Genomic DNA, 26,839 nt, shown 5'->3' with positions numbered 1-26,839 from the left:
CGTGTGCGCACAAATAAAAGACATTGTTACACCAGACTACCGGGCCCACGAGAAGATCTATTACGGTCAGGAGGACCCACAAAAGGGAAACTTCACAAACATTTATTTGGAAAAATTTAAATCCATTTTTTTTTTGTTACAACCAATAATTTTTTTTTCACCCCTTTTAAATATGTATCATAGGGCAGTTTATCGGTTACTGTACAATCCTGTATCGCTGTACTGTATTGTAGTTATTGTAGACAAAATATCTATATAATAATAATAATAGAGGAAAAGTGTCAGTGTTAATGTTGTCGATGGCACGGTAGGAATAAGATCGATTTATTTTTTAAATGTATTACCAGCACATGTTTATACGTTGACGATAAACTAGAGCGCGTGAACCTGACTGGAAAATGAGCAAGTTATGATTTATTTTCAGTATAAAACGCATTGTATTGCACTGCCTTAAAATGGTGGCCCCTGCTTAGATGGCCGCCACGTTTTTTTTTAGATCCATATATATCTGTGGTCACTTACGTCTGATTTATAACTTTTGACCCACATCTGACGAGGTAGAGCCTCTACTCACAAACCGTGAGTCATGTCGGCCAGGTATTGAATTACACTCGACTGTTGACTTGCGTGATTCCCAAACACTGTGACGCAATGCGACTTAACTGGTGTGAAAATGATTGCAATACAAAATTGTGTCTTTGTTCCGTCTTATCAGCTAGACTTGTATATTGAAAGGCAGAACAATGGAATGCTGTCCCACAAGATGGCATGAAAATACCGTGTATCCACCAGTTTTTGGATGGGCCCTGACATGGTCCTCATGTAAAATATACAAAAGCAGGGGTGTTCAAACTCTGTCTACCGAGGGCCACGCTCCCAAAAAATTTAAGGATGCTTTGATAAGTTTTGTGCATAAAAGATGATCAAATCAATAAGCTAACTGCTGTGACACAGGAAATTAATCACACAATCTATTTGGCTCCTTTTTCCACCAAGTACCATCTAAGGCAGGGGTCCCAAAACTTTTTGACTCGGGGGCTGCATTGGGTTAAAACAATTTGGCCTGGGGCCGGGCTGTATAGATATATACTGCAATGAAGTGGCGACTAGTCCAGGGTGTAGCCCGGCTACCACCCGAAAGCAGCTGAGATAGGCTGTGATAGAAAATGTATATGTATTTACATATATATATATATATATATATATGTGTGTGTGTGTGAATGCAAGTGTGAATTTTGTTCGTCTATCTGTGTTGGCCATGCGATGAGGGGCGACTTGTCCGGGGTGTACACTGTCTTCCGCCCGATCGTAGCTGAGATAGGTTCCAGCACCCCCCCCCCCCCCCCCAACCATAAGGGAATAAGCGGTGGAAAATGGATGGATGGACATATACATATATATATATAGAATAAATATATACAGTATATATATATACATATATACAGTATATATATATACATATATACAGTATATATATATATATATATATATACAGTATATATATATACATATATACAGTATATATAGGGACGGCGTGGCGCAGTGGGAGAGTAGCCGTGCGCAACCCGAGGGTCCCTGGTTCAATCCCCACCTAGAACCAACCTTGTCACGTCCGTTGTGTCTTGAGCAAGACACTTCACCCTCTCTTCTGATGGGTGCTGGTTAGCGCCTTGCATGGCTTCTCCCGCCATCAGTGTGTGAATGTGTGTGTGAATGGGTTAATGTGGAAGTAGTGTCAAAGCGCTTTGAGTACCTTGAAGGTATATATATATAATTTATATATATATACACTTATTAAGATGCACACACATACACAAGTCTCCATAACGTTAACCACCATGTTGCTACAATAAAACAACAAACGAAAATATATCTCACGATACATGGCACCATTCATTCTTTCCCTAACACGGTTCAATCGTCCTGTCCCCCTAGCAGAAAAACAGCCCCAAAGCATGATGTTTCCACCCCCAGGCTTCACAGTATGTATGGTGTTCTTGGGATGCAACTCAGTATTCTTCTTCCTCCAAACACGACGAGTTGAGTTTATACCAAAATGGCACATGGATGATACAGTAGAGTATTTGGAGAATGTCATGTGGTCAGATAAAACCAAAATCGAACTTTTTGGTATAAACTCAACTCGTCGTGTTTGGAGGAAGAATAATACGGAGTTGCATCCCAAGAACACCATATCTACTGTGACGCAAGGGGGTGGAAACATCATGCTTTGGGGTTGTTTTTCTGTTAAGGGGACAGGACGATTGATCCGTGTTAAGGAAAGAATGAATGGGGCCGTGTATCATGATATTTTGAGTCAAAACCTCCTTCCATCAGTGAGAGCTTTGAATGGTTGACCAAATACTTATTTTCCACCATAATTTACAAATAAATTCTTTAAAATTCCTACAATGTGAATTCTTGTTTTTTTTTCACATTCTGTCTCTCAAAGTTGAAGGGTACCTATGATGAAAATTACAAACCTCTGTCATCATTTTAAGTGGGAGAACTTGCACAATCGGTGGCTGACTAAATACTTTTTTGCCCCACTGTATAACATGTTTGCACTTTTACATACCATCCTCTAACACAGTAGTCCGTGACGCAATTGCTGCCGGGCTGCACAAAAACAAAAATTAATTTATCAACTACCAAATTTTCTCCGACTTAACTTTCGCCTCTCCCACTAAAACACACCAATAAGCTTTTTTATAGATCCAGATTACAACTTTTTCGTTATAGTACATGGGAAAATGCACATTAATGGACATATAAAATTTTAATGTGCCGGATTGTTGCCAAAGGTTAATTTCTCATGTTAATTTTTTTTTGCTGTTTTTATCTGCCACACTGAGAAAGCCGGTCCGTGAAAATCATGCATACATTAAACCGGTCCCTAGTGGAAAAAAGGTTGGGGAACTCTGCTCTAACACAATCTTGACATTTTACGAAGCAAGCAAACCCATCAATCCATTTTCTGCCGCTTGTCCCTTTTGGGGTCGCGGGGGGGTGCTGGAGCCTATCTCAGCTGTTTTCGGCCGGAAGGCAGGGTACACTCTTGACAAGTCCCCACCTCATCGCAGGACCAACACAGATAGACAGACCACATTCACACACTAGCGACCATTAAGTGTTGCCAATCAACCTATCCCCAGGTGCATGTTTTTGACGGTGGGAGGAAGCCGGAGTACCCTGAGGGAACCCACGCAGTCACAGGGAGAACATGCAAACTCCACACAGAACGATCCCGAGCCCGGGATTGAACCCAGGACTACTCAGGACTTTCATATTGTGAGGCACATGCACTAACCAAGCAAACCATTTTCACCAATAAAACTGCAAAAAAGCTCGGAACAAACAGGCTGATGTTAAACGTTGGAAACTATTAGTAGGGAAAGCAGGAAGCTATTTTTTTTTCACGATTACAGGGTTGCTGTCGGTATTACCGAATCTAATTTGATGCTTTTTTTTTTTTTAACAAATCCACTTAAAACTAATTTCATGCCAAATGTCCTACATATAGTATATATGTATGTAAATGTATACAATATAATTTAATGCTTTTTTTTTTTTTTAACAAATCCACTTAAAACTAATTCAATGCCAAATGTTCTACAGATAGTATATATGTATGTAAATTTATAATCTGATGTAATGCTTTTTTTTTTACAATCCACTTAAAACTAATTTAATGCCAAATGTCCTACATATAGTATATACGTACGTAAATGTATACAATCTAATGTAATGCTTTTTTTTTTTAACAAATCCACTTAAAACTAATTTAATGCCAAATGTCCTACAGATAGTAAATATGCATGTAAATGTATACAATCTAATTTAATGTTTATTTTTTTTAACAAATCCACTTAAAACTAATTTCATGCCAAATGCCCAACAGATAGCATATGTGTATGTAAATGTATACAATCTAATGTAATGTTTTTTTTTTTAACAAATCCACTTAAAACTAATTTAAAGCCAAATGTTCTACAGATAGTATATATGTATGTAAATTTATAGAATCTGATTTAATGCATTTTTTTTTACAATCCACTTAAAAACTAATTTAATGCCAAATGTCCTACAGATAGTATATATTTATGTAAATGTATACAATCTAGTTTAATGCTTTTTTTTTTTAACAAATTCATTTAAAACTAATTCAATGCAAAATGTCCTACAGATAGTATGTATGTATGTAAATGTATACAATCTAATTTAATGCTTTTTTTTTTTTTTTTTAGCAAATCCACTTAAAACTAATTTAATGCCAAATGCCCTACAGATAGTATATATGTATGTAATAGTAAACAATCTAATTTAATGCTTCTTTTTTTAACAAATTCACTTAAAACTAATTCAATGCAAAATGTCCTACAGATAGTGTATACATATGTAAATGTATACAATCTATTTTAATGCTTCATTTTTTAACAAATTCACTTAAAACTAATTCAATGCAAAATGTCCTACAGATAGTATATACGTATGTAAATGTATACAATCTAATTTGATGCTTTTTTTTTTTTTTTAGCAAATCCACTTAAAACTAATTTAATGCCAAATGTCCTACAGATAGTATATATGTATGTAAATGTATAGACAACATTGCGAACATTTGACAATGATCATCTTGAACCGTTGAAAAGTTCACATGAACTGTTGCTCTCTGGTGAATTACAGTTGGCTCACAAGACAGTTGAATCTGCCAATTTATTTTATTTCACTTATTTTTCTGTAGTGGTAGCAGCAGCTGCCAGTTGTGGTGGCATCAGCAGAAGTTGCTTTGTCGGCCATTTGGCACAGCTAACTGCTGTGATCAACTCATTGCATGTGTGACTAAGCCTTTTTAATTCAATTTAAGGCCTTGATTTTGGAAAAATCCCCGGGAGGAGCTGGACGAAGTGGCTGGGGAGAGGGAAGTCCGGGCTTCTCTGCTTGGGCTGCTGCCCCCGTGACACGACCTCGGATAAGCGGAAGAAAATGGATGGATGGATGGATTTTCGCAAAATCCATTTGCGGACTTAAAATGCTTTTTAATGACCCACGGACACCCTGGATTAGACGGGGGTGCTTTTGAAGTAAGTGAGCTGCAGGTGTGACGTGTAACAAATGACCCCGCGGGACCTCAAGGCCAGTGAGGTGAAGGCTGCGAGCGTATGAGGAAATATATCCCTTTACTTAGGGTTCCAAGCTTAAAAACGGATTAAAAACTTAGCAAAATGTACTGGGGGAAAAAAACCTTACCCACACTTTTCTTTATGATCAACAGCCTTAAAAGGAGCTTTTGAAATGGCATACCTCAACAAGATTAAGGTGACTTTAAGAACCCGTATCATTATCAGCACAGTATCACACTTTGTAAATTATCCTCACATTAGATCTTTGACACCTTCCAATCTAAACTACACCTTTCTTTTAGAAGTCCACTTCCTCCGTTCTCTGTCTGTACTTCCTCCCCAAGTCCCTCATTGCACTCACAGCCCGCGGGGCTCCTCACCTTGACAGCGGAGGCTCCCATGATGCTGCACGGCGAGTCCTCTCGAGCTGGACCAGATTTCTGAAAACAAAAAACGAGAGCTTTTCCCTTCACAGTGCTGGCCTCTCCTCTCTCACTGCATGTTCCTGCCGATGGTTTCCCCTCCTGGATCGTCTCTCTGTGGCTCTGCGGGCGCCTTCAGGTTCCCAGGAGCTGGCGGGACCCTGGCTGGCGTCTCGCCCGCCTTCTCTTTTTTTGTTGCTCTCGTCCAATATCTCTTCTTCGCAACAGGGTGAGAAATACCTGAGGCAGAATCCGGCATCAGCAGAGCAGACAGGAGGAAGACACGCTAGACGGAGCGACGCTCACCACCAAAAGGAACATTTTCGGACTTCTGCAAAGGATCAGAATTAGTGGAAAGCAAATTACACTCTATAAATAAAACACAATGATCATGACTACATGGTCAAATTCATTAGTTGCCACTTAAGGAGCCAATTAAATGCTTAGTTTTCATGTAAAAATACACGTATTATTGTGTTTTACTTGATGATCAAACAAAAGCACCCCAAATAAACGTGGTCAAAAACGCGACGCAAATGAGTAAAATCAGGGGCGACCTTTGACCCCCCGCGGTATCAGAACTGCACCGATGACACCCTCATCCGACATTCCATGACTTCAGTCGAAAAGCTCTGCCGGCCAATCGGCGGGTTTCGGGGGCGGAGCCTGTTCACACTGTAAGGCAGTCAAAAGAGGAGCAGCAGCAAAACGTGGTTAAGATATTTCATACCGCTTTTCTTTTTACTCCCCTTTTGTGTTGGGACGCCTTTCTTCTGATTGAACGACTTGCAAAATGGTTATTATATTTGTGTCATATAAGAACAATTCGAACAAAAATGTGGTTCCATGGATTTATTTGTCATTGATTTACCTCTCAGTTTAGGACATCATCATCATTAAAAAGTCAATAGTTCCAAAACGTAAGAGGGATTATTCCTCGGGTATGTTGACCTATCTGATCAGGAACTGTCGCTTTTCCCTCGCTCTTCTCTCCTTTTCTTCTTCTTCTTTTTGCGGTCACGGTGTCGCTCATCTGGTGAGCGTGAATCCCTGCGAGGATGCAGACGGGCGGCGATGAGAACACATGAAATTTTTTTGAAGTGGCTTTACTAAAACAATTTAAAAAACTTGCCTTTTCCTTTTCTTCTTCTTGGTCTCTCGTTCGCGACTGCGATGGCATTTGCCGCGTGAGTGGCGAGACTCTGTTGATGCGGACCGCCGCTCATTAGGTTTACGCCTGTCGGGCAAATTGTGAAGTTAGTAAGTGTAATTATGACACAGTATTGTAAATACTGCGGTATCAAAATAATCCCAATAATGCTGTGACGTGTTTGACAATATAAAACAGGGGTGTCCAAACTACGGCCCACGGGAAGTTTTCAAATACATTTTGAACATTTGCTTGCTGCAAATTTGCCACCATCTTGTGGACAATGGGAATATTCACTTATATGACCCAATCCAAACAACCTTCCCTAATCATGGCAAGAAAATAATTGCAACCCACACAAAAAGTCAACAACACGGTTACACATAACACAACCTGTTCACTGAATTTTGGTGGATATCATAAAAAAACGTGCAAGGTCCATAAAACATTCAAATTTACACCCATTTAAATCCATTACAATGCATGATGGGAAAAATGCAAAACATTTTCTCCACACTTATCCATGTTTGGTGCATTCAGCCTTCAAACCGTTCCAACTTCAAATTCTTCAGCCTTTTCCTTGACAAATTCCAAAATTCCCAGATTTCCCAGAATCCCAGCTTTTGTGGGACATTTTTCCCATTCAAAATGAATTGGTCATTTTTCAAACTTCCCCAGTTCCACATTTTTCAACCGATTCAAACCATTCCACCTACGACACATTCCACCATCCTGGAAATTCGAATGACCCTTTTCTAAGTTAAAAAAAATTCCAGGATTCTCCAGAATTCCTGGTTTTGCAAAGCCCTATTTACACCCTTTTTTCTGGCGACCTGTCCTCTCACATTTTTGAACCCACTTCAACCGTTCCACCATAAAAACATTCCTCTTAATCAGGACAAAGAAACAAAGTTGTTTTTTGAACTGGGAAAATTCCCGGTTTTCCCAAAATTACAGGAATTCCGTAATGCCATTTCTCATTTCAACATGTTACTACTTCAACATTTCTCGACCGATTGGAAAAATGTCGACACCAACCATTTCAACTCATTCAAGTCTTTTAACATTTTCACAAAAATGCCTGCTTTTTCCAAAACTCCCAATTTTTTTTAAATTCCCATTTAAATCAATGGGACATTCTTCAAAGTTCCACGATTCCCTTATTTTTCATATAATTCAAACCGTTCCAATTCCAAAATATTCAGCCTGTTCAAAATTGTGCGGTATCCTTCAACAATTTTTAAAAATTCACGGATTTCTAAGAATTTCCAGCTTTCACAGACATTTTTTCCCCATTCAAAATTAAATGTCCATTTTTTAGACTTCCACAATTCCCATATTTTTCAATCTATTCAAACCATTCCAACATCAACACATTCCACTCATCCAACTAATACTTTACTAAGTTACAAACCAAATTCAGTTTTTCCTGAAAATTCAAACTCTTCAACATTCAAACTATTCTTACATTCATACTACATTCAGTCAGCATTTCAGATCAACTTCAGCATTGGAGCAATCAAACGCAATTCCTTCAGGAATTGCCTCTTCTAGTTGCATAATAAAATACCACACAATCTTTTGAATCATTACCTATCCAAAAACACTTGTTGCAACTCACACTTGTGTTATTGTATTAATACAAAATAATGTTCACAAACCTTTGGGAGGTTAGCTCCCTCTCCTCCTCCTCCTCTTCCTTCCTCTCCTCTTCATGCTCGTCCTTCCACTGTCTGCCAAGCTCTTCCGAGTGAACCCTTATGACTTCTCTGATGACCTGAGGGGTGATAAGGATGTTTGTCGTCTCACAAAAAGATAGACCGCCCTTACAGGACATTACAAAAAGCAGTAATTTCCTTCCAGACATACAACATACAGTTTTTCCCTTTTTGACCCAGGAAAACCTATTTTTGTTAACATATCCATAAACTTAAACATTAACATCAACTGTCAACAAAAACATACAATATCATGAGCAACCCTCTATGTGGGAGACATTTGCGAGGCGCCGCTAATTTGGTACTTGTCTTAAATAAGGATTGTGAATGATTAAAAAAAAAAATGTCAGTTCCCCTTTAAAGGGGAACATTATCACCAAACCTATGCAAGCGTCAATATATACCTTGATGTTGCAGAAAAATTACCATGTATTTTTTTAACCGATTTCCGAACTCTAAATGGGTGAATTTTGGCAAATTAAACGCCTTTCTGTTTGTCGGTCTTTTGGCGATGACGTCAGAATGTGACGTCACCGAGGTAACACACCCGCCATATTCCTTTTCGCATTAAAAACACCGGGTCTCAGCTCTGTTATTTTCCGTTTTTTTAATTATTTTTTGGAACCTTGGAGACATCATGCCTCGTCGGTGTGTTGTCGGAGGGTGTAACAACACTAACAGGGAGGGATTCAAATTGCACCACTGGCAAGATATCTGCCGCCAGACCCCCATTGAATGTACCAAAGTGTCTTCACATTTGACCGGCGAAGCTAAGACAGACATGGCACAGAGATGTATGGATAACCTGCAGATGCATTTGCAACGATTAAGTCAACAAAATCACAAAGGTGAGTTTTGTTGATGTTGTTGACTTATGTGCTAATCAGACATATTTGGTCACGGCATGACTGCCAGCTAATCGATGCTAACATGCTACGCTAATCGATGCTAACATGCTATTTACGCTAGCTGTATGTACATTTGAAACCAGACACCCACATTTAATGCGAAACAAACACTTACCAATCGACGGATTTAAGTTGCTCCAGTGTCACAAGATGCGAAAGTCCTTATCGTTTTGTCTGCACATTTTACCGGCGATGCTAATAAGGCAGACATGCTATGGGCCACTTCATAAGGTACACCCACGCTATGGCCGAATACCGTCAATAGCTATTTGCTCAATAGCTTCAATTTCTTCTTCAATTTCGTTTTCGCTATCTGCCTCCATACTCCGACCATCTGTTTCAATAAATGCGTAATTTGTTGAATCGTTTAAGCCGCTGAAATCCGAGTCTGAATCCGAGCTAATGTCGCTATATCTTGCTGTGGTAACCGCCATGTTGTTTGTATTGGCAGCCCTGTATGACGTCACAGGGAAATGGATAGTGGTTTCGAAGATAGCGAAAATAAGGCACTTTAAAGCTTTATTTAGGGATATTCCGGGACCGGTAAAATTTTGAAAAAAACTTCAAAAATTACAAGAAGCCACTGGGAACTGATTTTTATTGTTTTTAACCCTTTTGAAATTGTGATAATGTTCCCCTTTAAGGGAGGCCTGCTTGTCAGTAAAGGACATTGAGCCTACCTCGGTGTAGGACTTCTTAGTGATGTGAACGTTCTTGGCCCGGTAGGACTGACGCCGCCTCTTGTAGTCCCTCATCTCCGCCATGCGCTCCAGGTGGGTCTTTGGCTCATTCTGCTCTTCACCTGCAAAAGAGGTATTTCGTAATGGCACCAGGAAGGGAAATGCCGAGCAGTGTATAGTAGGAGTATGGCCAACTCGGTTTTAAAGACGGCCTCAAAACGATGCACTGTAGTAACGTGAGGGGCTTTTGACCAATCATTTAGGACAGAGAATCATGTGCGTCTCAGTCCTTTCCATCGAGGACGTGGAAGACATCTACCTATTTGAAACTGTGATCGCGGGGCACTTGCTGATTGGGCTGGGCATAGCTCTGGTGTATCGTCAAATTCGTAAGACGATGGCAGCCACTCAAGGAACCCAAAGGCGGTTTGTCGCAATGGATGGTTTGGGCAGTGCTGTGGGACCACAGACTGCGGCGATTTCTGAACTGAATCGCAAGATGGATCACATCATGGAGAAGCTTGCTGAAAAGGAAAATTTAATTGAATTTGAGAGCACCCAGCAATAACGAATAGAACAGACAAGTCATTGTTTTGTCTGCTCGCGGAAAACAAACATCCTAATGTATGACTTGACTCCTTCGAATGGCCTTGACGCTGTGGAAACAGGGCCAGGCTGTTCTGAAAAACAACCCCCGAGGACACCTCAATGATGGACGCTTTTGACCTCCCTCCCTACTCAACGACACCTGGAGTCGAACTTTTGCAGATCGGCCACAGTCTAAAAAAAACATTACATCATCACACCCAAGACAATTGAGCAAACACGCACACAACCCCCACCCCACGCCTTCACCACCGCTTTTTCCCCTCGGGGTGATGGTCTGATGGCAGAGCTTCAAAGCAGTGGTCGCCTTCCAGGGCCCCAACTCCCCGTCCCTCTGTTGCGAGTTTGTCGTGATTAAATGTAACGTGTTTATGTGTGCATTGCATTGAGTTTTTTTTTCCCACTCCATACTAGGCCCCCCTTAGGAGCCCAGTCTAGATTGTATTTTTTTACTCATCTTTTTCTCCAGCGTTTCACCTTTTTCCCATTTTTTACGGGGCGCCTCGTGGCGACCCATCAGAGTTCCTGTTCTGTAACCCTGTACACTGTTTGTTTGTCTAATCTTGAAGGGGTTTGTGCCGAAAACAAAGTATTGTTGTACTTGTGCAATGACAATAAAGACCTACCTACACAGGTGTCAAACTTAAGGCCTGGGGCCAGATATTGGCCGCCAAATCATGCTATATGGCCCGCGAAAGCCTTGAAATAATGCGTCAATAAAGTACCATACCTTCACTTACTGAATGTATTTGTTCTTTCCATTTTGACAGAAAACAAATATATGTACTGGATGAAATGGCATACTTTTAGAACTTTAATATTATTCAATATTTTAACACATATATTATCATACTTTCCAAACAATTTTTTTGTCAAAAAACACAAAACTTAAATATCTACTTGACTTATAATTTCAAGGCAGGATATTCATTAATTTGTACACTGTAAAATTACAATTTAAGTTGTTTTTTTTACAGAATATTACTGTAAATCGAAAAAAACTCTACCACTGTTTTTAATTCGTTAATAAAGTACTATATCTTCACTTACTAAATGTATTTGTTCTTTCCATTTTGACAGAAAAAAATATATGTACAGGATGAAATGTCATACTTTTAAAACTTTAATATCATTCAATATTTTAACACATATATTATCATAATTTCCAAACATTTTTTTGGTCAAAAACATAACTTAAATATCTTTACTTGACTTATAATTTCAAAGCAAGATATTCGTTAATTTGTACACTATAAAATTACAATTTATGTTTTTTTAACAGAATATTACTGTAAATTGGAAAAAAAAAATCTATGGTAAAATTCTGTTGACTGAGCTGCCATTTTTTTACCCTTAAATTGTTGATATTACGGTAAAAAAAAATAGCGTATTTCTTTAAATAAAATCAAAAAAACATACCACGGTTTTTCTATGGCAAAAAACTGGCAGCTGAGTTGCCAAAATTATTTTAAAAAAGTTGTTTTTTCCATTTACTGTAATATGCTGTGAAAAATACTGCATATTTTACAGTAAAATACTGATTATTATGTTGCCATTTTTATTACTGCAATTTTTTTTTTTTTACAGTGTAATATATACAATAATCAAAAGCATAGCCAAATTCATATTTTTCGCTGTTACAAGAAACCCTCTGAGGGCAGCCATTACTGTGATGTGGCGCTCAATGAAAATGGGTTTGACACCCCTGATTGAGGAGATACTCTGACCATACGCTCTCTGATTGGTCCAAAGACCCTTATGAGCGCCATTTTGAGAACAACTTTGAAACCAAGTTGGGGAGACGTAAATTCCAAAGGATATCGCCACCTTACCCTTCTTTAACTTGGACACCAAATCCACGTAAAGCTCGTCGTTGCTGGAGAGGGCGCTCGCCTTTTCTTGGTTGAGGGTGTTGATCACGTGATCGTACAGAGCCAGGCGGTCAGCCACGGTAAGGTCGCACACGGCTCGCTTGTGGTTCAGTGGTACGTCGACTGGCTGGCACGAGAACTGACCTGACGGGACGGGCAGAGAACATGTGATCACACACACAGGCCAGCCTGAGGCGCTCTGTGGGTGTGTTGCGCACAAATAGTTTCACATCAAACACCAATGAGAGATGACATGTATTTCCCCCCCCGGCACGTAACGGGGGAAAAAAAAAAGGATATGAAGTCAAAAGGATACTGCACACAGTCAGGTTAGCCTGAACCAGAGCAGCAGAACTTTCTAGAACCCGCCTCCTAATACTCACCGTGGTGCTGCAAACAGAACACACAGTAGATGACACACATCAGAGAAGGGAAAAAAAAGGGTTGTAAAATTTCAGAATGATGATTAACTTTGTGTTTGGCACAAGCTAATTAGTTTTCAGCAGCTACCCCACAGTGGTCCATTCTGAAAATGGTACTCATGGCTAGGACTGGGCAATTAGTACAATTTTGATTTCAGCTTCTTACAATCATAAAAATATTATAATCAGGAAATACAATCAATGGGCCGCACAACATGCATGCAAAAACCTGACCTGGTAATGGTGAAACTAATGAGAAAGGGTTTTAGTGGAAAAAAGAACCCGTCTACTAGAAGTATGGGATGTCACCATGGTTTGTACTTTTTCTTTGACGCAGCGCTAGTATGCCTAATCAATAATCTTTAAATCCAATGGAAAAAGTGAGGCATATGATTTCTGCGTTAACGTAACCGCGGTAGGAATCACAAAAATGGCTAAAAAACAGAATCCGCTGATGAATCGTCAGGGAAATTGGTACATTTGTGAGTGGAAAGCTGTCATTCTCAGGTGAAGGAACACATGTTTGGGGAAACAATGTGTCCGGTACCACTCATTCATCCCCGACACAATACATGAAAGAAACAAACACCTTCATGTTGCTTCCCCCTACACAGTGGAGTTTTACAAGCCTTCTTCTTGGCAGGTTTCAAAGACAGCTTTTGTCTTCATGCGGGGAACTCATTTCAACACAAAGTTTTTGTTATGATCCTGTGTTCGGTTCATGTTTTTGTTATGTTCTGTTAGTTTTGGACTCTTTTAGTTCCTGTTTGTGCACCTCCTCAGTTTGTTTAGTCACCATGGTTATGTATTGCATTTAACTGCCTCTGGTTAGTGTTCGGGACGCTCACCTGTTGCCCGGGCACTAATCAGAGGACTATTTAGTCTATGCCCTGGCCGCAGTCAGGCCGACGTTATTCTGTCACAACGTGGTTTTCGCAGCTTACTTTGAGATTTGTTCTCCTAGGATGCAAACGGCTTGCAGGTAGGAACATATTTATGAATATAACTACAAAATAACAGGCAAACAACAAGGGCAAGCGTGCCTATCGCACACGGAAGATAAGGCAAAAACTCTCTAACTGTGGCATGAAATAAACAAGACTTACGTAGTAGGTTGCGTGAAGCAAACAAATGACGCCAGACTGAGTGGGGTCAGGGCATAGACTAAATAGCCCTCTGATTAGTGCCCGGGCAACAGGTGAGCGTCCCGAACACTAACCAGAGGCAGGTGAGTGCAATACGTAACCATGGTGACTAAACAAACTCAGGATGTGCACAAACGGGAACTAAAAAAGTCCAAAACTAACAAAACATAACAAAAACATGATCCGGACCCCGGATCATGACAGTTTTTGTGATAACTTAAATAAAATTATTCTAATGAGTTAGTGCTGCAAGGGCTTCTGGGTATTTGTTCTCAACTGCCCTGACGTGAAGTCACAATGTGGAGACAGCTACCTCAGACAGCGACTCAACTGAGAAAAACAAGCTAATCACCCACAATACATCTTATCTGCTTGTGTTTTGTGTTGTTGGTTGTTGTGAACGACATCATGGACGTAAGATCAATTTACAAACCGTCTCTCTTTTTTTTTTAAACAAAACGTAAAGTGTTCTTCTTACTCGCCAAGCACAGAACAGCGCCTTCCCCCGCCACAATACCAGCGCTGTGCGCAACATTAGGTCTGACTCCGCTAACAAAATAAAGATTGAAAAAATTACCTTGCACAAGCATAATGTACTTAAAGCACTTGTTTTATACATTTAAAAAAGGACTTAACATACCGGTCAAAAATGTATTACACCTATAAATGTGAGGATTTTTGCACTTAATTGACAACCATTTTAGTACATTTTATTTGATAAAATGCAAACATATAGTGGTAAAATAAGTGTAAGAGGTAAAAAAAACTGAATTCTAAACAATTATTTTGAGAAAAAATGCATTTTTTATATTGACATTTTAATTAAGGCCCCATTGCTCCTGATGGGTCCTGGTGAGCGCCTTGCATGGCAGCTCCTGCCGTCAGTGTGTGAATGGACGAATGTGGAAATAATGTCAAAGCGCTTTGGGCTCCTTAAAAAGGGGTAGAAACGCGCTATACAAGTACAACCCATTTACCATTACTAGTGAAATTGCAGGCCCTTAACATGCAAGAAAAGTCTTCGTATTTTGCAGGCGTGTCAGGTATGGCGAACAAACGTAATGTTTTTCGGGTACCGAAAATCCAATTTTAAACTTGGCACTCTTTAAAATGAGAAACAATTTGCCCCTCCAACCAGTTTCATGTATCGACATGAAAATCACAGGAGACGTCTATTATGACGAGATGCACATAAAAGTCTCAGCAACCCCTTACCTGAAAATGAACAGACCATCTTGGTTTTCGTCTGCCATTTTTTGGCGAAAAAAAAAGGGTTTAACAAACTCCACCTGGGGACTTTGGCCAAATGAGTTAAGTCGCGGTTAAAATGACAAATACTACACATATAGGCAATGATACATATTTTTTTTTTCCTACGCCAAGGGATGTGGGCGTCGTATGGCGCCAAACATGGCTCCAATGGTTTTTGGCCATTTTTCGACTCAAAAATGGTGTCGTCCTTAAATGAACTCCTTCTAGGGACTTTGACCAAACGAGTCGCTGTTGAAATTACAGGTACTGCATATATTGATAATGATAAATTGCCAACCAATTTTGCCCATGCCATAAGATGTGGGCGTGGCATGACGCCAAACATTGCTACGATGATTCGCCACAAAACACGAAATACTAATAGCTCGCCGCCACAAATTCAGATCTTAATCTTATTTGGTAAAAATGACAATGATGACACTTTAAAGAGCCCAATAGGTCAGCACCTGCTTCTACCTACTTGTAGTGGGTGGAGCCTAGCGTCGAAAAATGTCCCACTCCATCACAGATCTGTCATTTCTGCACTTTAGCTGATCAGAGACAGATACTAAACTGGTGGGTGATGATAATTGCAAAAAATATTCTGCAAATGACACGAAGTGGGCGGGACATGATGCCTAACTTTGATCTAATGGTCATACTTGCCAACCTTGAGACCTCCGAATTCGGGAGATGAGGGGTGGTGGGGGGTGTTTATATTTTCAAGTATTTCTTATATCCATCCATCTATTTTTTACCGCTTATTCCATTCGGGGTCGCTGGGGCGCTTATATATATATCTATATATCTATATATATATCTATATATATAGATATATATATAGATATATATATATATATATATATTAGGGGTGTGGGAAAAAATTAATTTGAATATGAATCGAATCCGTTGTGCGATTCAGAATCAATTATTTATTTTTTTTAAATCGCTTTTTTTTAATTAATCCAACAAATCACTACACAGCAATACCATAACAATGCAATCCAATTCCAAAACCAAACCTGACCCAGCAACACTCAGAACTGCAATAAACAGAGCAATTGAGGAGACACAAACACGACACAGAACAAACCAAAAGTAGTAAAACAAAAATGAATATCATCAACAACAGTATCAATATTAGTTATAATTTCAGCATAGCAGTGATTAAAAATCCCTCATTTACATTATCATTACACATTTATACAAAATAAAAAAGAGAACAATAATGTCTCAGTGGCTTACACTTGCATCACATCTCATAAGCTTGACAACACACTGTGTCCATTATTTTCACAAAGATAAAATAAGTCATATTTTTGGTTCGTTTACTAGTTAAAACAAATTTACATTATTGCAATCAGTTGATAAAACACTGTCCTTTACAATTATAAAAACTTTTTTTTTTTTAAATCTACTACTCTGCTAGCATGTCAGCAGACTGGGGTAGATCCTGCTGAAATCCTATGTATTGAATGAATACAGAATCGTTTTGAATCGGAAAAATATCGTTTTTGAATCGAGAATCGCATTGAATCGAAAATAATCGATATATTACCGAATCGTGACCCAAGAATCAATATTGAATCGAATCGTGGGACACCCAAAGATTATATAAATAATCTGTTCATGAATGAGTATATCCGTTCGGCCCCCGTGTTCAATGGCGAAGTCTGATCTACAAAATGTGCAGGCAGCATACCCCTTCCCCTTTGAGCTGTCCTGGATGAACTGAAATTATTTTTTCCAATTATTTTGGAACTTGCAAGCGTACTTCTTCTTCTTACTCGTCGTCGCCATGTCTCTTCTTCATTCGTCTGCTTCGTCTGTTATTTTTTGGGACATTACTACTTGCCGTAGTTTAAAAGCAATGCATGATGGGAATCCAAATATTGTGTGTCAGTGTATTAACGTGGTGGCTGGAATAAACACACGCTGAGAAATAGCTCCGTGCCTGCCAACTTTATGGGTTATAGATGAACCTATGTATAACGGAAACATATATAGCAGTCTCCCTTTCAGGTGAGAGAGGACGCTTAAGGCAGTGCCTTTAAGGCACGTCCCCAATATTGTTGTCCGGGTGGAAATCGGGAGAAATTCGAGAGAATGGTTGCCCCTGGATATTTTCAGGAGGGGCACTGAAATTCGGTAGTCTCCCGGGAAAATCAGGAGTGTTGGCAAGTATGCCATTGTTTCGTCACAGAACACGAAACGTTACTAATTCAATTTCACAAGTTCAGACCTTGACCCTAATTGATAAATATGATGATGACAGTCTAAAGTGGATTTATTTCATTTTTATATAATACAATTGTTTTATTTTATTTAAATCAATGTATTTTTTTTAATTTTATTTAATTGAATGTAAATGTGTTTTTATATTATTTAATTCAATACAATTATTGTTGTTTTTTTTTAAATCAATGTAATTTATTTTTATTGTATTTAATTTAATGCATTTTTATTTTATTCAATTCAATGTAATTTATGTTTATTTAATTTAATACATTAATTTAATTTAACAAATATTTAATTTTATTAGGGCCCGAGCAGCAGAGCAAGGGCTCTCTTGAAATTGCTGTTTTTTCCTCTTCTATATGTTTGGGCGCCTTTTTGAGGCCCTTGACATGCACGAAAAGTCCCCATATTTTTACAGGCGCGTCATGTATGACGGAAAATTTTATATTTTGGGGGTGGGAAGTCCCGAAATTTTTAGGGGCATGGGGAAGAGTGTAAGTGCGAGCGACATGCGTGAACCCCGCGGTGCAACAGGGGCAAAAACCCGTTCAACACCGCTCCCAGCTTTAATTTATTGTTATAATTCATACAATTTTTCCTGTTTATTTGTTATCAACCATTGTTCTTTTTAATTATATTTAAGCTTGAGTTTTGGTGGTGCAATAAACACTAATGTGTTCAAATAAACGGATAATCGTGTGATTTCAAAATCAATCAAAAATGATTGCGATTATTATTTTCGACATAATCCTCCAGCCCTGCTGGACCACCAATTAACACACTGGCACCCAACCACAGTGCTTGGTACCCCAACGGTTTGTCAGCTATTAAGAGTCCCTCCACAGCTTTTGAGAAAAGGTGGAAACCCAGCTCATCTGCGCCTCCAGTAACAGGTCTTTCTTGTGGACTGAACCGTTTCTGAACCAGGACGTTACCTTGCCAGAAGGTGCCTTCCATCTTCATGAGCGGAGCAGCAGATCTGGCCTGCAGGATCACCTGGTTCTGAATGGTTTTGTCTGCAGGAAGGAGACACGAGCGACATTCTTAGACCACAAAACAAAAACTCATTGTGCTGGCTGGAGTCCTCCCTCACCCATCGCAAAGCTTCTGATGCTGGTGTTCTCGTAACAGACAGAAGCGTCGTACATCTCTGCCTGCAAGACAGGAACTTTTTTTTAACAACGAAGACCTGTTCCTCACAAAAAGCTGTTTCGTCACAGTCCATTCTTCACATTTCTACTTCATGCAAGCACAGCGAGAGTCGGTTGTGTCACCTCCTCCTCAGGGGAGTAGCCCATCTTTCGAAGGCAGCATGAGGCCTTGTGTCTCTCCATGGTCCGGACTGGGACACGGTGGCCTGAGTCATAGGGACACAGCTCCATCGGTTCCTGGGATAAAAACAATGGATCATTGTTATCTCTGAATCTGACCATACACCACAAGGCTAGTCAACTAAGGCCCTGTCTACATTAGGGCTGGGTGATATGGCCTTTTATTAATATCTAAATATTTTTTAGGCCATGACATGATAAACCATATACATCTCGATATTTTGCCTTAGCCTTGAATGAACACTTGATGCTTATAATCACACTTAAACTTTCATGCAGAGAAGGAAATCTCAACTAAGTCACTTGACCAAAACTGTATTTATTAAACAGTTATTAAGCAGTGGCACAAACATTCATCCATCCATCCATCCATTTTCTACCGCTTATTCCCTTTTGGGATCGCGGGGGGCGCTGGCGCCTATCTCAGCTACAATCGGGCGGAAGGCGGGGTACACCCTGGACAAGTCGCCACCTCATTGCAGGGCCAACACAGATAGACAGACAACATTCACACTCACATTCACACACTAGGGCCAATTTAGTGTTGCCAATCAACCTATCCCCAGGTGCATGTCTTTGGAGGTGGGAGGAAGCCGGAGTACCCGGAGGGAACCCACGCTTTCACGGGGAGGACATGCAAACTCCACACAGAAAGATCCCGAGCCTGGATTTGGCATTCATGTCATTTCCAAAGCAGAAAGTGCAAGATTGTCAGACACATTTTAAAAAAAGCTCTAAGTTCACTTTTGTGCATGATGTCACCAACATGACATATCAAAACAACACTAAATGAAAGTGTACTTTTTTTACGCCACTACAATAGTTAAAAACAAATAAAGTGCACTTTTGTGCATGATGTCACGCAAGATATTTCAATAACTGTCAAATAAAAATGAGCTGCATAATAGGAAATCAAATAGTGTATGTCCTTCGATATGTGGTAGGTTCCTGCGGATGTTATCTCCTTCAGTTGTTGACTTTTTTTTCATACGGTGCTGATCTGGAAATCAATCAATCAATCAATCAATGTTTACTTATATAGCCCTAAATCACTAGTGTCTCAAAGGGCTGCACAAACCACTACGACATCCTCGGTAGGCCCACTTAAGGGCAAGGAAAACTCACACCCAGTGGGACATCGGTGACAATAATGACCCAGTGGGACGTCGGTGACAATGATGACTATGAGAACCTTGGAGAGGAGGAAAGCAATGGATGTCGAGCGGGTCTAACATGATACTGTGAAAGTTCAATCCATAATGGATCCAACACAGTCGCGAGAGTCCAGTCCAAAGCGGATCCAACACAGCAGCGAGAGTCCTGTTCACAGCGGAGCCAGCAGCGCAGAGATGTCCCCAGCCGATACACAGGCGAGCAGTACATGGCCACCGGATCGGACCGGACTTCCTCCACAAAGGAGAGTGGGACATAGAAGAAAAAGAAGAGAAACGGCAGATCAACTGGTCTAAAAAGGGAGTCTATTTAAAGGCTTGAGTATACAAATGAGTTTTAAGGTGAGACTTAAATGCTTCTACTAAGGTGGCATCTCGAACTGTTACCGGGAGGGCATTCCAGAGTACTGGAGCCCGAAATGAAAAAGCTCTACAGCCCGCAGACTTTTTTGGGGCTTTGGGAATCACTAATAAGCCGGAGTCCTTTGAACGCAGATTTCTTGCCGGGACATATGGTACAATACAATCGGCAAGATAGGATGGAGCTAGACAGTGTAGTATTTTATACGTAAGTAGTAAAACCTTAAAGTCACATCTTGAGTGCACAGGAAGCCAGTGCAGGTGAGCCAGTACAGGCGTAATGTGATCAAACTTTCTTGTTCTTGTCAAAAGTCTAGCAGCCGCATTTTGTACCAACTGTAATCTTTTAATGCTAGACATGGGGAGACCCGAAAATAATACGTTACAGTAATCGAGACGAGACGTAACAAACGCATGGATAATGATCTCAGCGTCTTTAGTGGACAGAATGGAGCGAATTTTAGCGATATTACGGAGATGAAAGAAGGCCGTTTTAGTAACGCTTTTAATGTGTGCCTCAAAGGAGAGAGTTGGGTCGAAGATAATACCCAGATTCTTTACCGTGTCGCCTTGTTTAATTGTTTGGTTGTCAAATGTTAGAGTTGTATTATTAAATAGAGTTCGGTGTCTAGCAGGACCGATAATCAGCATTTCCGTTTTTTTGGCGTTGAGTTGCAAAAAGTTAGCGGACATCCATTGTTTAATTTCATTAAGACACGCCTCCAGCTGACTACAATCCGGCATGTTGGTCAGCTTTAGGGGCATGTAGAGTTGGGTGTCATCAGCATAACAGTGAAAGCTAACACCGTATTTGCGTATGATGTCACCTAGCGGCAGCATGTAGATGCTGAAGAGTGCAGGGCCAAGGACCGAACCCTGGGGAACTCCACACGTTACCTTAACGTAGTCCGAGGTCACATTGTTATGGGAGACACACTGCATCCTTTCAGTAAGATAAGAGTTAAACCAAGACAGGGCTAAATCGGACATACCAATTCGTGTTTTGATACATTCTAATAAAATATTAAGATCGACAGTATCGAAAGCAGCGCTAAGATCGAGGAGCAGCAACATAGATGACGCATCAGAATCCATCGTTAGCAATAGATCATTAGTCATTTTTGCGAGGGCTGTCTCCGTGGAGTGATTTGCCCTGAAACCGGATTGAAAGGTTTCACATAGATTGTTAGACGCTAAGTGTTCATTTAACTGCTCCGCAACAATTTTTTCGAGGATTTTTGAAATAAAGGGAAGGTGAGACACCGGTCGGTAGTTTACCATGAGGTCAGGATCGAGGTTAGGTCTTTTAAGAAGAGGATGAATAACCGCTTTGTTGAATGCTAGGGGAACAGTGCCCGAGGAAAGTGATAAGTTTATAATATTTAGCACTGATGGACCTAATAATACAAAGAGCTCCTTGATCAGTTTCCCAGGAAGAGGGTCAAGTAAACATGTTGTTTGTTTTATTCCATTTACACGTTGTAACAATTCCTCTAATGTTATTTCCTCAAAACGAGAGAAACTATTTTGGAGGGCAGTATCCGCCGTATATACAATCGTGTCAGTGTTAATAGAACCCCGTTGTAGCTGGGACGCATTGTCTTTAATCTCCTTTCTAATGACTTCAATTTTCTTACTAAAGAATTGCATAAAGTCATCAGCTGAGTGGGTGGAGCTACTGGAAGGAGTCCCTTGTTGGGTTAGCGATGCTACCGTACTAAACAAAAATTTAGGATCGTTTTTATTACGGTGGATGAGATTTGAGTAATATTTAGCTTTAGCTAAGGTAAGCATGCGATTATAAGTTATTAAACCATCACTCCATGCTTGATGGTGCACCTCAAGTTTAGTCGTGCGCCATTTGCGTTCCAGCTTTCTACATAATAATTTCTGAGCTCTAGTTTCTTCTGTAAACCACGGGGTGCGCTTTTTTGGAGCCTTTTTTAACTTTAGCGGTGCTATGTTATCAATGGTTTCGCGCAGGGCGTCGTTAAAGTTGTTAGTGAGGTTATCAATAGAGCCCACATACTTTGGGAATGGTGCCATTACCGAGGGCAGTAGGTCAGCAAGAGTTGTCGTTGTGGCCGTATTAATGTTGCGGCTGCTATAACAGTTATTATTATTATTAGTTTGACGAACATGCGTCTGAACCTCGAATTTTATAAGGTAATGATCGGACAATACTTTAGTGTACGGGAGTATCGTAACTTTGGAAACGGTGATACCCCTGACAAGCACTAGGTCTATCGTATTACCGTTGCGATGCGTGGGTTCATTTATTATTTGTGTGAGACCACAGCTATCAATTATAGTCTGGAGCGCTACGCACGGTGGGTCTGATGGGGTATTCATATGGATATTAAAGTCCCCCATTATGATTATATTATCGGCGTGTGTCACTAGATCAGCAACGAACTCTGAGAATTCATTGATAAAGTCCGAATCGGGCCCTGGGGGACGGTAGATAACAGCCAGGTGTAGAGGCAGCGGTGTGACAGACTTCATAGTAAGCACCTCAAACGATTTACATTTATTATTTATGTTAGGACTATGGTTAAAGTTTTCGTTGTATATTAGTGCGACCCCCCCACCCCTTTTAAGCGGACGGGCAATATGCGCATGTGTAAAGTTAGGAGGACATGCCTCATTTAGCGCAAAAAAGTTGTTTGGTTTAAGCCAGGTTTCGCTGAGACCGATGACGTTAAGATTGTTGTCTCTGATAATATCATTAACTAACGACGTTTTGGGAGACAATGATCTTATGTTTTAAAAACCTATATTATAGGTAGTCGGCTGTTTTAGGGAATTTTGGATCAAATTATCCGTAGTAGCAATATTAATAATGTCGTGTTTATTATGCCCAGTGCATTCAGTATAATTACGACCATATCTAGGAATTGATACGACGGGAATTTTCCGATTGTTTGATTGTTGCTTTGATAAACTGCACGCATCATGGTTAGCCACCTCAGTAACGGGGATTTTCCGATTGTTTGTTTGTTGCTTTGATAAACTGCACGCATCATAGTTAGCCACCTCAGTAACGGGGATTTTCCGATTGTTTGTTTGTTGCTTTGATAAACTGCACGCATCATAGTTAGCCACCTCGGTAAAACACATGTCCAACTCTGAAACACTCAAAGCAGAAAAAACTTGTTCTAATTTAACTGACTCCTTACCCAGACCAGTAGTCTCGCATCCTTTATTTAAATGCGGCTGCATGATGGAGGGAAGTGGTGTTCTGTGGGGATTAGCCTTCTGCTTTGTTTTAAGCCCCGCTCGGCATCCGCGTTTCCGATCACAAATAGTCTTGATGACAAGAATAAGGGTGTACTGTGAAGCCACTCCCTTTGACACCTTCAACAACATGATCAAACCGATGGTTAATCCAGCAACATGTTGTATGCAGCTTCTGTAATCACACGTACAAGATTGAAAGGCATACTGGGTGATACAGAGTACACTGATGGTTGTGATATAAACAATTTTAACACTCTTAATAATATGCGCCACACTGTGAAACCACACCAAACAAGAATGACAAACACATTTCGGGAGAACATCCTAACAGTAACACAACATAAACGCAACACAACAAATACCCAGAATACTTCGTATCCGTGACACTTCTTGAATATATTTTACACCCCCGCACCCCCAACCCTGCCCACCTTACCGACGCACGGGGGGGGGGGGGAATAAAATATATTTAGGAAGAGTAGGGCTGGACGATAATGTCATGGATGCAAAGGATTTTGGGTATTTGTTGTGTTGCGTTTATGTTGTGTTACCCGGGAGGATGTTCTCACGAAATGTGTTTGTCATTCTTGTTTGGTATGGCTTCAGAGCGTGGCGCATATTAGTAAGAGTGTTAAAATTGTTTATATCACAACCATTAGTGTACTGTGTCACCCAGTATGCCTTGCAGTCGTGTGCGTGTGTCTGCAGAAGTCACACACAACATGTTGCTGGACTGACAAGCAGATCGTACATGCTGTAGAAGGCGACAAAGCCAATGGCTTCATAGCGCGCCCTAATACTTATTAACAGGGTGACTGCCGGCAGTCATTCCAGAGAATGTTTGAGTCTCCTATTGTTTCCTTCGCTTTGTGACACTAGTCCTAAATGGCTCTTTGAATGTTAAATGATACGGATCCCTGAACCATCTATATCAAATATTTCCAAATGGTTCAACCGCCACCCGCCCAAATCTAATTAAAAATGTATTTATTCGTCATGTCACCCGCCCGAACCGCGGTTTATCCGCGGACTCCGCGGATGAGACCGCAAACCGCGCATCTCTAGTAGCTACTAGCCGTACCCATGTATTTTCTATGGGCGGTTAGCATCTGGTTCTAATCCCGTTTCCTCCAATGTTTCTGATCCGATTGAATTTATATTTATGTTGAGTCTTTAATTTGGGTACTTAAATATGGTGACTGAGTATTGTGGCGTTTTAAGGCCATCTGCATGTTTTATGCTACAGTAAAGACAATGAATGAACACTGGTGCTGGAGCGCGGTTACACCTGTCATAGTGACAACACTGTGTACTGTCGTGTTTGTTATTTTGTACATACATGTGATTATTTAATATTGTTAATGTTAGCAGTATTATCACTAATAATGATGATAATACGTGTAATTTATTTATACTATACTATACTAGCTAAAGTACCTGCTACATTAAGTTAAAGTACCACTGATTGTCACACACACACTAGGTGTGGTGAAATTTGTCCTCTGCATTTGACCCATCCCCTTGTTCACCCCATGGGAGGTGAGGGGAGCAGTGAGCAGCAGCGGCCGGGAATTATTTTTGGTGATTTAACCCCCAATTCCAACCCTTGATGCTGAGTGCCAAGCAGGGAAGAATGCTGGTATGAACTTTTAAACATAAACTGTTAACTGCTGCCATTCAAATGGTGAATAAGATACTCTATATCAGGGGTCACCAACGCGGTGCCCGCGTGCACCTGGTAGCCCGCAAGGACCAGATGAGGCCTGTTCTAAAAATAGCTCAAATAGCAGCACTTACCAGAGAGCTGCCTCTATTTTTTAAATTGTATTTATTTACTAGCAAGCTGGTCTCGCTTTGCTTGACATTTTTAATTCTAAGAGAGACAAAACTCAAATAGAATTTGAAAATCCAAGAAAATATTTTAAAGACTTGGTCTTCACTTGTTTAAATAAATTCATTTTTTTTTTACTTTTCTTCTTATAACATTCAGAAAGACAATTTTAGAGAAAAAAATACAACCTTAAAAATGATTTTAGGATTTTTAAACACATATACCTTTTTACCTTTTAAATGCCTTGACAATTTAAGTAAATGTTCAAGTATTTTTTTATTTTAAGAATAATAAATACATTTCAATTTAATTCTTCATTTTAGCTTCTGTTTTTTTTACGAAGAATATTTGTAAATTATTTCTTCAAACTTATGATTAAAATAAATAAAAAAATATACTGGCAAATATAGAAAATCTTTAGAATCAAATATAAAATTTATTTCAAAGTCTTTTGAATTTATTTTAAAATGTTTGTTCTGGAAAATCTAGAAGAAATAATGATTTGTCTTTGTTAGAAATATAGCTTGGTCCAATTTGTTATATATTCTAACAAAGTGCAGATTGGATTTTAACCTATTTAAAACATGTCATCAACATATATATTTATTGTGAGAAATCATTAAGATGATCAGTGTTTCCACAAAGATAAATATCATTAATTATTAATACTAACATAGAGTTAAAGGTAAATTGAGCAAATTGGCTATTTCTGGCAATTTATTTAAGTGTGTATCAAACTGGTAGCCCTTTGCATTAATCAGTACCAAAGAAGTAGCTCTTGGTTTCAAAAAGGTTGGTGACCCCTGCTCCGTATGGTTCATATGTTTATGAATCTGACTGTGATGAAGTCATTGCCTCACCAGCCATGAACCTCACCGCACGTCACTGGATGAATGGGTGTACTCTGAATATGAATGGGTTCTATTCTATTCTATTCATATGGCGCCCCCTAGCCCTGTTGTAGCGCCGTCATAGAATTACGGCTTAGTCTGAGGCACTTTAAGTCCCAAGTGCGCCCTTTAATTGGGAAAATATTCATAGGTAAATCTATATCCATAAATAATGTGTTATAATATGTACATCTTGTTGCAGACAGCTGCTAGACTAGTACCTTATCTGGCTTGTTGTCCTGCGACCATCCCAGCGCCTCGTACATGTCTTGTATCTGTTTCTTGCACTGCTCGGTAAACTCCACCAGCTCCTGCAGACGGTCCATTCGTTCTCGCCGCGTTGTGCTTTCCGAAGAGTTCGACATTTAAAAAAAAAAAAGGGATATAGGGCCACAGAGAAAGAAGCGGGAATCTGAATTACGACACTGTTGTTGGCGAAATAACCGCCATGTTGTGGATGGTGACGTCAGAATTTCTTCTT

At 39.9% G+C, this 26,839-nt stretch overlaps 2 protein-coding genes across 2 annotated transcripts in view; both read right to left on the bottom strand.

Moving 5' to 3' along the window:
* The window catches only part of zgc:113232 (uncharacterized protein LOC541546 homolog), a 45,737-nt gene extending 39,476 nt beyond the window's left edge, over positions 1–6,261 (bottom strand). Inside the window, exon 1 of the mRNA XM_061915431.1 lies at positions 5,504–6,261. Coding sequence (XP_061771415.1) covers positions 5,504–5,524 — 21 coding nt within the window. The 5' untranslated portion in view covers positions 5,525–6,261. The remainder of the gene's footprint in view (positions 1–5,503) is intronic.
* Positions 6,262–6,382: 121 nt separating this feature from the next.
* snrnp48 (small nuclear ribonucleoprotein 48 (U11/U12)) lies at positions 6,383–26,839 on the bottom strand. Its single transcript, XM_061915432.1, has 9 exons — positions 26,580–26,839; positions 18,809–18,922; positions 18,628–18,688; positions 18,470–18,550; positions 12,440–12,622; positions 10,002–10,123; positions 8,357–8,472; positions 6,678–6,782; positions 6,383–6,595 (listed from the first exon to the last, which is right to left on the bottom strand). The coding sequence occupies exons 1-9, from the start codon at positions 26,721–26,723 to the stop codon at positions 6,505–6,507; spliced, it is 1,017 nt and encodes a 338-aa protein (XP_061771416.1). The 5' UTR covers positions 26,724–26,839; the 3' UTR covers positions 6,383–6,504.

The sequence above is a fragment of the Nerophis ophidion genome, linkage group LG11 (genome assembly GCF_033978795.1).
Source record: "Nerophis ophidion isolate RoL-2023_Sa linkage group LG11, RoL_Noph_v1.0, whole genome shotgun sequence".
In the NCBI taxonomy this organism is placed as follows: Eukaryota; Metazoa; Chordata; class Actinopteri; order Syngnathiformes; family Syngnathidae; genus Nerophis; species Nerophis ophidion.
This window is presented reverse-complemented; position numbering and strand designations above follow the sequence as displayed.